At 43.3% G+C, this 14,235-nt stretch overlaps 1 protein-coding gene across 1 annotated transcript in view; it reads right to left on the reverse strand.

The window, feature by feature from the left end:
- The window catches only part of REC114 (REC114 meiotic recombination protein), a 136,507-nt gene that overhangs the window by 34,611 nt on the left and 87,661 nt on the right, over window positions 1-14,235 (reverse strand). Inside the window, exon 4 of the mRNA XM_077828836.1 lies at window positions 11,688-11,690. Coding sequence (XP_077684962.1) covers window positions 11,688-11,690 — 3 coding nt within the window. The remainder of the gene's footprint in view (window positions 1-11,687; window positions 11,691-14,235) is intronic.

The following is a 14,235-nucleotide window of genomic DNA, read 5'->3' on the forward strand; positions in this document are numbered from 1 at the left end:
GATGGAAGCAGGACTGAGGAATTCTGAGGGGAGACTGGGTGAGGAAAGTGGTCAGTGGAAGCATGTGACTAAAAGAACCAGGCAGAGGAAAAGACGGGCTAGTGAAGGAGAAACAGAGCTCAAGAACAGGTTTGCAGAGTTGGAAAATGAAGAAGGGGCTCAGCAGGTAGTCACTGAAAGTGGAAGGGCAAGGAAGAAGAGAAGAGCGGCTAGCCCTATAGGAAAAGGGGAAGAGCCAATGGAGACTACACCAAATATGAGCCCCAGGAGGATACAGGATGGGTTGAAGAGGATTACAAGGGAAAGTAGGAATGGAAAGAACTTGCAGCCAGAGGGGACAGGGGATAGACTGGAGAATAGCACCGTCACCAGGAAAAGGCAGGTCTATGTGATCGGGGACTCTTTGCTGAGAAGAATAGACAGGCCTGTAACCAGAGCTGATCCAGAGAATAGAAGGGTGTGCCGTCTTCCAGGTGCTAAGATACGGGATGTAGACCTGAGGTTGAAAAGGATCCTAAAGGGAGCAGGAAAGAATCTCCTAATTATCCTTCATGTGGGAACAAATGATATGGCTAGATTCTCGCTGGAAAGTATTAAGGGACACTATGCTAGGCTGGGGAAGACGCTTAAGGAAATTGAGGCTCAGGTGATCTTTAGTGGGATTCTGCCTGTTCCTAGAGAGAGGCAACAAAGGTGTGACAAGATTATGACCATCAACAGATGGCTTAGGCAATGGTGCTATAAGGAGGGCTTTGGGATGTATGGCCACTGGGAGGCATTCATGGACAGAGGACAGTTCTCTCGGAATGGACTTCATCTGAGTAGGGAAGGAAATAGACTTCTAGGATGGAGGCTGGCACAACTGATTAAGAGAGCTTTAAACTAGGAATTTGGGGGAGATGGCTGGGAGATGTCCAGGTAATCTCCAAGCCGGATTTTAGCATTGAGAGGGAAGAAAACGAAGTAAGAAAGGATACAGCCGTGGGTGGGAGAATGTGTAGATAAGGAGGAAGGGTAGCGTGGATACCAGTCTAATAGGTTATACTGGTTGTAGAATGACCGTGCCTAATAAGGAACAGAATGTGACCGAGGCCAAACAGCAAAAATTAAGATGTTTGTACACCAATGCGAGGAGCCTAAGTAACAAAATGGAGGAACTAGAGCTACTAGTGCAGGAAGTGAAACTAGATATTATAGGGATAGCAGAAACATGGTGGAATAGTAGTCATGACTGGAGTACAGGTATTGAAGGGTATGTGCCGTTTAGGAAAGACAGAAATAAAGGTAAAGGTGGTGGAGTAGCATCGTATATCAATGATGAGGTAGAATGTAAAGAAATAAGAAGCGATGGAATGGATAAGACAGAGTCTGTCTGGGCAAAAATTACACTGGGGAAGAAAACTACGAGAGCCTCCCCTGGGATAGTGCTTGGGGTGTGCTATAGACCGCCGGGATCTAATTTGGATATGGATAGAGCCCTCTTTAATGTTTTTAATGAAGTAAATACTAATGGAAACTGCGTTATCATGGGAGACTTTAACTTCCCAGATATAGACTGGAGGATGAGTGCTAGTAATAATAATAGGGCTCAGATTTTCCTAGATGCGATAGCTGATGGATTCCTTCATCAAGTAGTTGCTGAACCGACTAGAGGGGATGCCATTTTAGATTTGGTTTTGGTGAGTAGTGAGGACCTCATAGAAGAAATGGTTGTAGGGGACAATCTTGGTTCAAGTGATCATGAGCTAATTCAGTTCAAACTGAATGGAAGGATTAACAAAAATAAATCTGCGACTATGGTTTTTGATTTCAAAAGGGCTGACTTTCAAAAATTAAGGAAATTAGTTAGGGAAGTGGATTGGACAGAAGAACTTATGGATCTAAAGGCAGAGGAGGCCTGGGATTACTTTAAATCAAAGCTGCAGAAGCTATCGGAAGCCTGCATCCCAAGAAAGGGGAAAAAATTCATAGGCAGGAGTTGTAGACCAAGCTGGATGAGCAAGCATCTCAGAGAGGTGATTAAGAAAAAGCAGAAAGCCTACAAGGAGTGGAAGATGGGAGGGATCAGCAAGGAAAGCTACCTTATTGAGGTCAGAACATGTAGGGATAAAGTGAGAGAGGCTAAAAGTCAAGTAGAGTTGGACCTTGCAAAGGGAATTAAAACCAATAGTAAAAGGTTCTATAGCCATATAAATAAGAAGAAAACAAAGAAAGAAGACGTGGGACCACTAAACACTGAGCATGGAGTGGAGGTTAAGGATAATCTAGGCATGGCCCAATATCTAAACAAATACTTTGCCTTAGTCTTTAATAAGGCTGAAGAGGATCTTAGGGATAATGGTAGCATGACAAGTGGGAATGAGGATATGGAGGTAGATATTACCACATCCGAGATAGAAGCCAAACTCGAACACTTTAATGGGACTATATCTGGGCCCCCCATTTATCTTCATCCAAGAATATTAAAGGAATTGGCACATGAAATTGCAAGCCCATTAGCAAGAATTTTTAAAGAATTTGTAAACTTAGGGGTTGTACCGTATGATTGGAGAATTGCTAACATAGTTCCTATTTTTAAGAAAGGAAAAAAAGTGATCCGGGTAACTACAGGCCTGTTAGTTTGACATCTGTAGTATGCAAAGTCTTGGAAAAAATTTTGAAGGAGAAAGTAGTTAAGGACATTGAGGTCAATGGTACTTTGAGAAAGTAACAGATTTTTTTAGACAAAGGAAACACAGTGGATCTAATTTACCTAAATTTCAGTAAGGTGTTTGATACTGTGCCACATGGGGAATTATTAGTTAAATTGGACAAGATGGGGATCAACATGAAAACTGAAAGCTGGATAAGGAATTGGTTAACAGGGAGACTACAGCGGGTCCTACTGAAAGGTGAACTGTCAGGCTGGAGGGAGGTTACCAGTGGAGTTCCTCAGGGATCAATCCTTTTGGGACCAATCTTATTTAATCTTTCTATTACTGACCTTGGCACAAAAAGTGGGAGTGTGCTAATAAAGTTTGCGGATGATACAAAGCTGGGAGGTATTGCCAATTTAGAGAAGGACCGGGATATCCTACAAGAGGATCTGGATGACCTTGTAAACTGGAGTAATAGTAATAGGTTGAAATTTAATAGTGAGAAGTGTAAAGTTATGCATTTAGAGATTAATAACAAGAATTTTAGTTATAAGCTGGGGACGCATCAATTAGACGTAACAGAGGAGGAGAAGGACCTTGGAGTATTGGTTCATCATAGGACGACTATGAGCCACCAATGTGATATGGCCGTGAAAAAAGCTAATGCGGCCTTGGGATGCATCAGGCGAGATATTTCCGGTAGAGATAAGGAGGTTTTAGTACTGTTATACAAGGCACTGGTGAGACCTCACCTGGAATACTGTGTGCAGTTCTGGTCTCCCATGTTTAAGAAGGATGAATTCAAACTGGAACAGGTACAGAGAAGGGCTACTAGGATGATCTGAGGAATGGAAAACCTGTCTTATGAAAGGAGACTCAAGAAGCTTGGCTTGTTTAGCCTAATCAAAAGAAGGTTGAGGGAAGATATAGAATCATAGAATATCAGGGTTGGAAGGGACCTCAGGAGGTCATCTAGTCCAACCCCGTGCTCAAAGCAGGACCAATCCCCAATTTTTGCTCCACATCCCTAAATGGCCCCTTCAAGGATTGAACTCACAACCCTGGGTTTAGCAGGCCAATGCTCAAACCGCTGAGCTATCCCTCCCCCCTCTCTATAAATAGATCAGAGAGATAAATACCAGAGAGGGAGAGGAATTATTTAAGCTCAATGTGGACACAAGAACAAATGGATATAAACTGGTCATTGGGAAGTTTAGACGTGAAATTAGACGAAGGTTTCTAACCATTAGAGGAGTGAGCTTTTGGAATAGCCTTCCAAGGGAAGCAGTGGGGGCAAAAAACCTATCTGGCTTTAAGAGTATACTCGATAAGTTTATGGAGGAGAGGGTATGATGGGATAACATGATTTTGGTAATTAATTGATCTTTAAATATTCATGGTAAATAGGCCCAATGGCCTGTGATGGAATGTTAGATGGGGTGGGATCTGATCGCCATATTTGGGGTCGGGAAGGAATTTTCCTCCAGGGCAGATTGGAAGAGGCCCTGGATGTTTTTCGCCTTCCTCTGTAGCATGGGGCATGGGTCACTTGCTGGAGGAGTCTCTGCTTCTTGAAGTCTTTAAACCACGATTTGAGAACTTCAATAGCTCAGACATAGGTGAGAGGTTTTTTGCAGGAGTGGGTGGGTGAGATTCTGCGGCCTGCACTGTGCAAGAGGTCAGACTAGATGATCATAATGGTCCCTTCTGACCTTAGTAACTATAAATCTATAAAATGGCTTTCAGAAATAAAACAAACTTTCAGGGGAAGCTAGGATTAGATATCCCTCTGCTTGGTTTTAATTTTCTTTTAAAAAATGTAAAGTAGTATTTGCTATTATCTTTCATTCAAGAAAAACACCATTATTGATTTAGTGTCTGAAATGTGCCATGTGCTTTCCAAGCAGAGGAAGATATAATCAAGATCTGAATGCCTAATCTAAATTTTAGAGGACTTTTTCTTCTGATTTTTTTTTAAAAGGATATTTTAGTAAACTTGTCAACATATCCAACTTCTGGATCTCTGTGTAAAACTCACTGAAGTGTAGCACAGAATTAATTGATTTTAGTTTCAGCAAGAGCGCCTCCCCCCCTCCTTTGGTAAGCTGAAGAGGTAAAAATAATAGCAACGGTACATAACATGACCAAACTTTTAAAGTAAAAACTTCAATACACAACTGGAGATGGGGAAAATCTTGGAAATCAGCTTCTGTATTTCAAAGTTTTCGTGTACAGCCATCTCAATTATTTGGGTAACTTAAAACTAGCTAATAGTCTTGATAGTATTTCCTTCATGAAATCTTTTGCCTTAGATATGCTTTAATTTGCAGATTTTTGCTTTTTAGAGGGAGGATTCTCTTAAAATTTGATCTGGTCTTCTTAAACATGAGACCTGGAATAAAAAACTTTAAGAATAAAATAATGGTCACTGAAATCATAGGTGTTTTGCCATTGACTTCATTGGTGCCAGAATGTCACCCTAAATGTTGAGGGAAATGTGAACAACCTAGGCAACAAGACTTGTGAAACAGTTAGAAGGGTATTCAATATCTAGCAGGAATTTAAATAAAAATAATGCTTTTGCATATGTAAAACAAGGAAAACTTTAAAAAATATCACTAGTGTCTAGAATTGTTGAAATGGGGAGTTATTTTAAAAAAAATTCCTATTTGCTGAATTCCCTGACCAAATGTTGCCTCTTACTGCATGTTCTAAAGATGGTCTGTATACCCCTTAACTCTGCCCTACTTAAATCATTGTCTGACTCAGCTACATGAGCTAGAATATTACAGGACTGTTAATCTATTATGAATGCAGTGTGGGGGAAAAGGGCCGTGTATAAATTTTAGGAAAAAAATGTTGTTAATATCAGACAAAATTACTACTCAAAATCAAGAAGGAAATTACTGGCCCTCTGCCCAAAATTCTTTCTTGCTATAGGCTTTAAACTACTGTGTTCTTTTTGGCAAAACTGGAATTTATGGGCCATTTTTAATTTTTTTTTAAACTACAAATACACCAAAGTAGACCTTTGAACACAATTTGTCCAAAAAGAAGATCATTTAAATGAAAATGATATCGGGGTGGATTTGATTTAAATCTCTTAATCATGATTTAAATCACTAGTCAGAAAGACTCTATTTAATCATGGATTTCTACATAAAAGTGCATTCTTGTTGGTTGTTATAACCTTAACACATATTCTTCACAACTCAGATAGGTTTCATTTTTAGAAGGCACACTCTATTTATATTTTTAAGTGATTTAGTTTGAAAACTTTTCAGATTAGTTTTACAGCTATATCAGAAAATGTTTGGTTATTTCATTTACCAAAGGTAATTGAAGCAGATAGTTCACCTCCCAATGACTTCATAAATACCTCCAATTCAACAGGTTAATTATTAATATTTGGAGGATTTTCTTGCCATGCTGTATTAGGAGAACATCACCAGAGAGACATTTAAATTATTTTATTTAACTAAAATAACAACATCGTGTATTCTGGATTATTTTCTTCAACAGCAAACATATCATATTATAACAAAACAAGCATATGAATTTTTTAATTTAGTTAAACATTCAAGATTTTTTAAAATTAGGTTTTTGTTAAAATTAACTAAAATATTTAAATGAAATTTTAAAAAAATTAAATAGACTATGTCAGCCAGGTCAACATGAGAAACTTAAAATATTGGCTTCTGCAGCTAACTCAGTCGTCTTCACCTTCATTTTCCTGTTTGTTCATAATCTGGAAAAGAAAAACAAGCTTTCCTGCTTTTTCAGGCCCTAAATGATTTCTCAATTTGGAATGAATGAGTCCAAAGGAAGAAAATATTCTTTCTACACCGGCAGAAGAAGCTACTGCTGTTAAAAGTGAGATTATCACTTCAACAGTCTCTGAATCCAAGTGCTTAAGTGACTTCCACCAGTTCAGTGGTGTGACTTTCTTTAAAACATCATCAGCAAACATATTTCTTGAATTGTTCTTATTCCCAAACTGGGTCTCTTTTATGGCCTGCTGCCATCATAGGTTTTCCCTTCTAGTCAGAGAATAGTATGGTAGATCTCAAATCAATGAAGGCTATACTCCAAGACTCAAGACTTCTAGAATATGCTGCTCAAACAGTTTCACTTTTGTTTCTACAGCCTGTGCCTCCCTTCTCACATTTATCTCCAGTCTTCTTCTCCTTGTCCAGCTCTATTCCAACCCAACAATCTTTTCTATTCATTGAACTTTTTGAAACTTTTAGAGAGAGGTAAGGGATTGACTCTGTGTACACAAATTTGCAGAGACAATATAGCTGAGGTCTATTATTTATTAAAAACATTTTTGCTGTTAACAAGCATATTATCTCTGGAGACACAAATCCACAGTTTGAGAACTGCAAAAGAGAAGGTTACTCACCTGCAGTAACAGGTTCTTCGAGATGTGTGTCCCTGCGGGTGCTCCATTCCAGGTGACAGTGCATCCCAGCACCGTTTATCGGAGATCTTCTTCTGTGGCAGTGCCTAGTCAGGATGCATGCGCTCAGCTGCTGTCTCGCAGTGTCGTTAGGGGACACACATCTTGAAGAACCTCAGTTACTACAAGGTGAGTAACCTTCTCTTCTTCAAGTGCTGTCCCTGTGGGTGCTCCACTCCGGGTGAATGTGAATCAGTGCCCATTATAATTGGTGGGATTTTGGAGTTGCGGCAGTAATAACGGTAGACAGTACTGTGTGGCCTACTATGGCATCTGCTGTGGTATCCTGTGTGATAGCACAATGTTTTGCGAATGTGTGGTCAGATGTCCACGTGGCCACCTTGGATATGTAGGTAATAGGTACGTTGTGGAGGAAGGCAACAGATGTTGACATCACCTGAGTAGAATGAGTTCTGATGACCTCAGGTGGTTGAGCATTCCAAGTCTGGTAGCAGGATCTGATGCAGTCAGAGATGCACTTGGAGAGTTGTTGCTTAGAGATGCCATCACCCCTTGATCTCTCGGTAGTGGAGACAAATCACCTAGCCATTTTGTAAATCCCCTTAGTTCTGTCAAGATAGAATGCAATTGCCCGTCGGACGTCGAGGATATGTAATGCTGCTTCCTGTGGAGTCTTATGAGGTTTGCAATAGAATGCAGGTAAGTGTATTGGTTGGTAAAGGTGGAAGGTAGACACCACACTGGGGAGGAATTTGGGGTGGGGTCGCATCGTAACCTTGTCTTTAGAGAAAATCATGTAGGGAGGGTAGGCCATCAGGGTGCTTAATTCACCGACCCTTCTCGCTGACGTTATGGCAACCAAGAAAACTACTTTCATAGGCATATGGAGCAGGGATGAGGTAGCCAGGGGTTCTAAGGGAGGTTTCATGAGACCTTGGAGAACTAGGCTGAGATTCCAGGAGGCTGCTGATGGATGAATCTCAGGGTAGAGATTTTGCTGGCCTGGGAGGAACCTTTTTATGGTGGGGTGGGCAAAAAGTGAATATCCATCCAGCGGGTCATGGAAAATGGTGAGGGCCATGAGGTATACCGTGATAGAACTGAGAAAGAGCCCGTCCTGTTTTAGTTTCAAAAGGTAGTCTAAGATGTCAGGAAGGGTCGCGGTCAGGGGTGTCAAGCGTCTGTGGAACCATCATATGGAGAAGCGTTTCAACTTTTGCAGGTAAGTCTTACGAGTGGAGTCTCTTCTATTGTGCAGGACGACTTACTGGACCTGTTCCGAACAGGCTAATTCATGGGTCTGAAACCATGAAGGAACCACACCATCAGATGGAGTTTCCGGAGCTGCGGATGCAGAAGCCAACCATTGTCCTGGGAGAGCAGATCTGGTCTGTTGGGTAGAATCCTTGGAGGACGGATGGACATACCATGTCTGTCTGGGCCAAGCTGGGGCAATAAGTATGACCGTGGCCTTGTCCTCTCTGATCTTGCGTAGGCCCCTCTGTATCAGTGGGATCGGCTGAAAAGTGTGCATGAGGGATTTGTTCCACAGAATGAGGAACGCATCCCCTAGGGATGCTGTCCCGAGTCCCGCTCTGGAGCAAAATACATGGCATTTGTGGTTCTGAGTTGTGGCAAACAGGTCTATCAATGGGGTGCCCCAGTGGGAGAAGAGTTGTTGGACTATCGTGGGATGTAATTCCCATCTGTGCTCCTCAGAGAACTGTCTGCTGAGTGTGTCGGCAGTAGTGTTGTGACACCCAGGCAGGTAAGAAGCGGTGATTTCTATGTGATGTTGTATGCACCAATTCCATAACCAGACGGCTTCTGAGCATAGGGAGTGCAATCGTACTGCCCCCTGCCTGTTAATGTAGAACATGCATGCTATATTGTCCTTCAGGACCCAAATGGACTTGTTCTTTATGATGGGGAGAAACTGAAGGCAGGCGTACCTGATTCCTCTGAGCTCTAGAAGATTTATGTGCAGATGTGTCTCTGATAGGGGCCAGAGGCCCTGTGCCATGTGTTCCTCTAGGTGTACTCCCCAACCTATCAGGGAAGCATCTGTGGTGAGTATGAATACAGAGGCGTGTGGATGGAAGGGGAACCCCATACATAGGTTCTCTGGTTTTGTCCATCATTGTAGGGAGCACTCTATCTGCTGTGTGGGTATCAGGGTGGATTTTTGGAAGTTTATTTGCAAGCCTAGACTGTGGAAGAGGGAGATGGTAAAACGCATCGCTTTTAACATCTCATCGTATGAGCTGCCCTTGATAAGGCAATCGTCTAAGTAGGGGAAAAGTATAAACCCATGTTTGCGGAGGTGGGCCACGACTATGGCTAGGGTCTTGGAGAATACTCTCGGTGCTGTGGAGAGACCAAATGGAAGTACTCTGTATTGAAAGTGGTCATGTCCGAGTGTGAATTGCAGGAAGCATCTGTGTGCTAGATGAATGGATATGTGGAAATAGGCATCCTGTAGGTCGAGGGCTGTGAATCAGTCCCCTAGTTCCACCGTGGGTATTATTGTGCCCAATGCGACCATCTTGAATTTCTGTACACATACAAATTTGTTCAGTCAGCGTAGGTCTAGTATAGCCCTCCATCCACCACCTTTCTTTTGGGTCAGAAAGTAGTGGAAGTAGAAGCCTTTCCCCCGATATTGCATTGGTACAGTTTCCACTGCACCTAGCTGTAGAAGATGAGCCACTTCTATGCAAGGTAGGTGCTCGTGAGAGGGGTGTCTGAAGAGGGACAGGAAAGGGTGGGCGGGCAAGATGTGAAAGGGTTGGAGTAACCCGACTCAACTATTTCCAGGACCCAGCGGTCCTGGGTGACCTGTTGCCAGACATGGTGGAAAACCTGGAGGTGGTGGGCAAATAGGCAGTGGAGTCAAAGGGTGGTTACGCAGACCCCCTACCAGCACTTCAAAATTGCTGTTTTTGTTTCCTGATGGGTGGGAGGTAGCTGGTTGCACATGGTTTTGTCTGCGCCTAGGTGGTCTGTTGCGGTTTCTCCCAATATCATATGGTCTGGGCTGGGGATGGTGATCTTGTTGTGCATGGGGCCTCTGATAAGGTTGATACCATTGTCTCCTGGGGAGGGACGGGTATATGCCCAGTGTGCGCAAGGTGGCTCTAGAGTCTTCCATAGTGTGAAGGACTTAGTCAGTTTTTTTTAAGAAAAAAGTTCCTCTTTGTCAAAGGAAAGATCTTCGGCTTTGGTCTGCAGATCTTTGGGGATACTGATGCAGTCAGCCAGGAAGACCTGCGCATCACCACCGCAATTGCAATAGTGCGGGCTGCTGTGTCCGCCATGTCCACTCTCCTGTCCTCTGGGATATGGGAGGCAAAATCAAAGAGCTTGTTGTAGTTGTCGTAGTCATAGCTTGCAAGGAGGGCGGAGTAATTTGCCATTCTAGAGTGGAGGAGGTGTAAACCTTGCGGCCCAGGAAGTCAAGGTGTTTGAGGTCTTTGTCTTGCAGAGTGGGCCGGTATTGTGGCTGTTTTGTTCTGTGCATCACTGCATCCACCACAAGAGTAGGGTTGTGGGTGTGAAAATAAGAAATCTACGTCCTTAGCGGAACATAATATTTACGTTCAGCCTTCTTGCATAGAGGCAGGGGTCTGCTAGAGAGTATCAGCTGGTTCCAGGAGGGTTTCATTTATGGGTAGCGCAATCTTTGAGAGCACAGAGGGCTGGAGGATTTTGAGGAGTCTGTGTTGTCTCCTGGACTTCCTCCAAAGGAATGTCCTGGCTGACTGCCACCCTCTTGAAAAGTTCCTGGAATTGCTTAAAGTCGTCCACATTTTGTGGAGGTGGAGGCATGGGGGCTTCATCTGCGGCAGATGGAGAGGCAGGAGCCAGTAAATCCGGGAAGGGTTCATAGCCCACATCTTCAAGAGGGGGTTCAGGAGCTCTAGATGTAGATGGAGGTGGAGACAGAGGCGCAGAACGGGCTTGCAGTCTGGTGGAAGGGGCACGAGGAGGAGTGGTGGCAGGAGCCAACCAAGGGTACCACTGAGGCCAGGGCATGGGGTAGGAAAAGTGGGGCCCCTCCCACAAGGGGACAAAATAGGGAAACTGAGGCTGGTTCTTGTGAAGTGCCGAGCCTTGAGACAGATATGGCTCCAGTGGAGGAGGAGAATCAGGCAGGGAGAACTCTGCCTGCTGCTGCATGTCATTCTCGCTGTCAGTGAAGGTAGCCAGGTCGGGTGGCGAGAGCGGTTGTTCAAACAGTTAGCACTCTGTGTCGAGGAGCGGAGAGTCAGGCTCAGGGGCCATGGAGATATCATCCTGATGCAGAAATTGTTGCTGCTCTCTGGGCTGTGGTGCTGCGGAGCGTGGAGTGTGAGCGACAGCCCACAGCAACTTTTGTTTAGCTTTAGCAGGAGCTGCGGGCCGTTTGTAGGAGCCCTGCAGAGGTTCCGTATCTGCTGCAGGGGTGACGGGCAGGCTCAGTGCCAATGTTCTTGTCAGCACTGAGGTGGAATGGGCTGCCAGCACCGCGTCCATCATCAGTGCCGGCGGGACTGGTGCTGAGGAGAGCTTCCCACTGTGGGAAGTCGGGTCCCTGCTTTTGCACCCCACGTGAGCCACGGCTGAGGTGCTGGGCCGGTCGGAAGCACCTGCTCTTGGCGCCATCTTCACCAAGGGTGAAGATCTTTCAGGAGACCCTTTACCCTTTTGAAAGTCTCTGTGTGGAGACATTGGGACTTCCTGCCTCTTTGCCTGAGAGGGTGAAGCCGTGCTCCTGGTCGGTTCCAACTTAGCAGGGGAGCGTGAGGGAGAGGGTTTACTGCCTGTCTCCACACGTGGTTGCAGAGCTTTCTCCATCAGGAGCATTTTTAGCTGCAAGTCACTGTCATGACGAGCCCTAGTTTTCAGGTTGGTACAGTGGAGACACTTGGCAAGGACGTGTGTCTCGCCGAGGCATTTCACACCGAGTGAGTGCCAGTCAGACCATGGCATAGGACCCCGGCATCATGGAAGTATGACTGCTTGGGGGGAAGACTCAACAGGAGATGAACATGAGAGAAAAGTGTGTGTTTGGTTTTGTTCGTTTTAAACTAACAAACTATTCTAAAAGAAGGTAGAGAACTGGGATATGTCTAGCTAACTATTTCTATTCCTTTCTACTTGTCACTGAAGGAAATCAGGGAAGAGGTTAGCACTGCCCTGAGTCCCGTCTTCAGCCGAAGAAGGTTGAGAAGGACCTGAGGGGGGAGCGGGATGTGTGCATTCCGGCAGACCCTAATGACGCCACAATGACAGAGCTGAGTACGTGTATCCCAACCAGGCACTGCTACGGAAGATCTCCGATCAATGGTCACCTGGAGTGGAGCACCCACGCTGTCACCTGGAGTGGAGCACCCACAGGGACAGCACTTGAAGAAGAACTAAGCATCTCTGATGGTATCTTCTAGACTGAGCACTGAGTCCCATTAGGTAGATAGAAGGATTAACCTAAATTATCTATACAGCAGCCCCCTGGAACCCCATAAAATTGGGTCCCTAATCCATGAACAATTGGAACTCATTTACAAAACTTGTCTTAAACATTACATGAATATATTGTTTCATTCTATAGAATTAGAATTTATAATCCCTATTCCATGATAAGATACATTATAGCTCAAAGATATTGCATCTAAAACTATCTTTAGATAGGTTTTTTTTCTCAAAAAGCATTTTATCAAAATCTGATTTAAATAAAAAAAAATTGGATTTTTTTTATTTAAATCATTGATTTTTATCCACCCTGGATGACATAGATCCCAAGGAGGATGTTTTGGACAATTCTTTCTTCTTTATCTCACGTGGAACAGTATATGCAATTGATCTTGACTTTGAACTGCTAACATTTCTCTTTTTACTTCCCTTTTTCTGTTCCTTTTGGTAGATTTAGTGGAATTTGATAAGGCTACTCATTTTTCCTTTGAAATTATGAAAACTCTTATCCTTATTTGATTCCCTTCATTATATTTACAAAATATCAATAAATAAAAAGGGTAACAAAATGGCCATGTCAGAGATGTCCATGACTGCTTGTAAGGCTATTCTGGTCACCCTCTGACCACCTCTAATGGTCTCCTTTAACTCTTCCCTGGTATCCTTTGCCCCTTTCAGCAGGAGGAAGGGGTCACCCTGTCCCATGTCAAATGATATTTGGTGAACACCTGGTAGTTTGCCACATAGTTTCAGTGAGGCAGAGAAGAGGCTTTGCACTCAGACAGGTCTAGCTCTTTGGCTGCCTTGTCCTTGGGCCTTGTTTTGATTTTTGAGTTTTCCTGCACTGTTGCAACTACCAGTGATCCTGAGTTTGGTAAGAGTAAAAGTGTTCAAAATTTTTTGGAGACACTTGATCTCCACTTGTTTAAACAGAGGCTGGATAACAACTTAGTTTTGCCTGCGCTCTTTGGCTGGTTCCAGTATTTCTTCAAATTATTTCTAAAAGATGAGTTTGAGGCTAGGATAAATCTGGCAAAAGGCCTAACTTACTACATTTCATCTTGTTGCTACAGATGGTAAGGAGAGTAACGGAGGGTGGGTCATGGCTGCTTCACGAAAGCTTATGTTCAAATAAATTTGTTAGTCTCTAAGGTGCCACAAGTACTCCTTTTCTTTTTAGTCCAAAGGTGTAAATTGTAACCACTAACACACTATTATGTGGAACTTTATTAAACAGATCTCAAGGGACATATACAAAGGTAAACATAAATATTACTTTATGGATATGATGAGTGAGCGATAGAAGGTTTCGATTTTGCCTTAAATCACACAGTTAGCAACCCAGCCAGTCTTCCAATTCTCAGTCCAGAGCCCTTCCTCTTTATAAGGCAACAAAGACAGCCTTCTCAGCCCCTAATTGCACAACTGCTACCCAGATTTCCTACTATCACCAATGTGAATTTCACACCTGGAATGGTTATATAATTGAGGACCTGAGGAAATATCCTTTAAAGAAAAATACAGCTATGGTGCAAAAAATTCTGACTAGTTCTGATTTTCTTAAATGTGCAACTCATCTAAATCAAGATGTTTCCAAACTAAATTTCTCAATTAAAACAGCAGCAGAATGGGTTTCTGAACTGATAGTTTGCAAGGCATTGTTTAAAAACAGACTATTTCACTAGAAATGCAATATTATCAACTGAGTGAATGTCAAATTGGTTT

This window comes from Eretmochelys imbricata, chromosome 10, assembly GCF_965152235.1.
Source record: "Eretmochelys imbricata isolate rEreImb1 chromosome 10, rEreImb1.hap1, whole genome shotgun sequence".
Taxonomy (NCBI): Eukaryota; Metazoa; Chordata; order Testudines; family Cheloniidae; genus Eretmochelys; species Eretmochelys imbricata.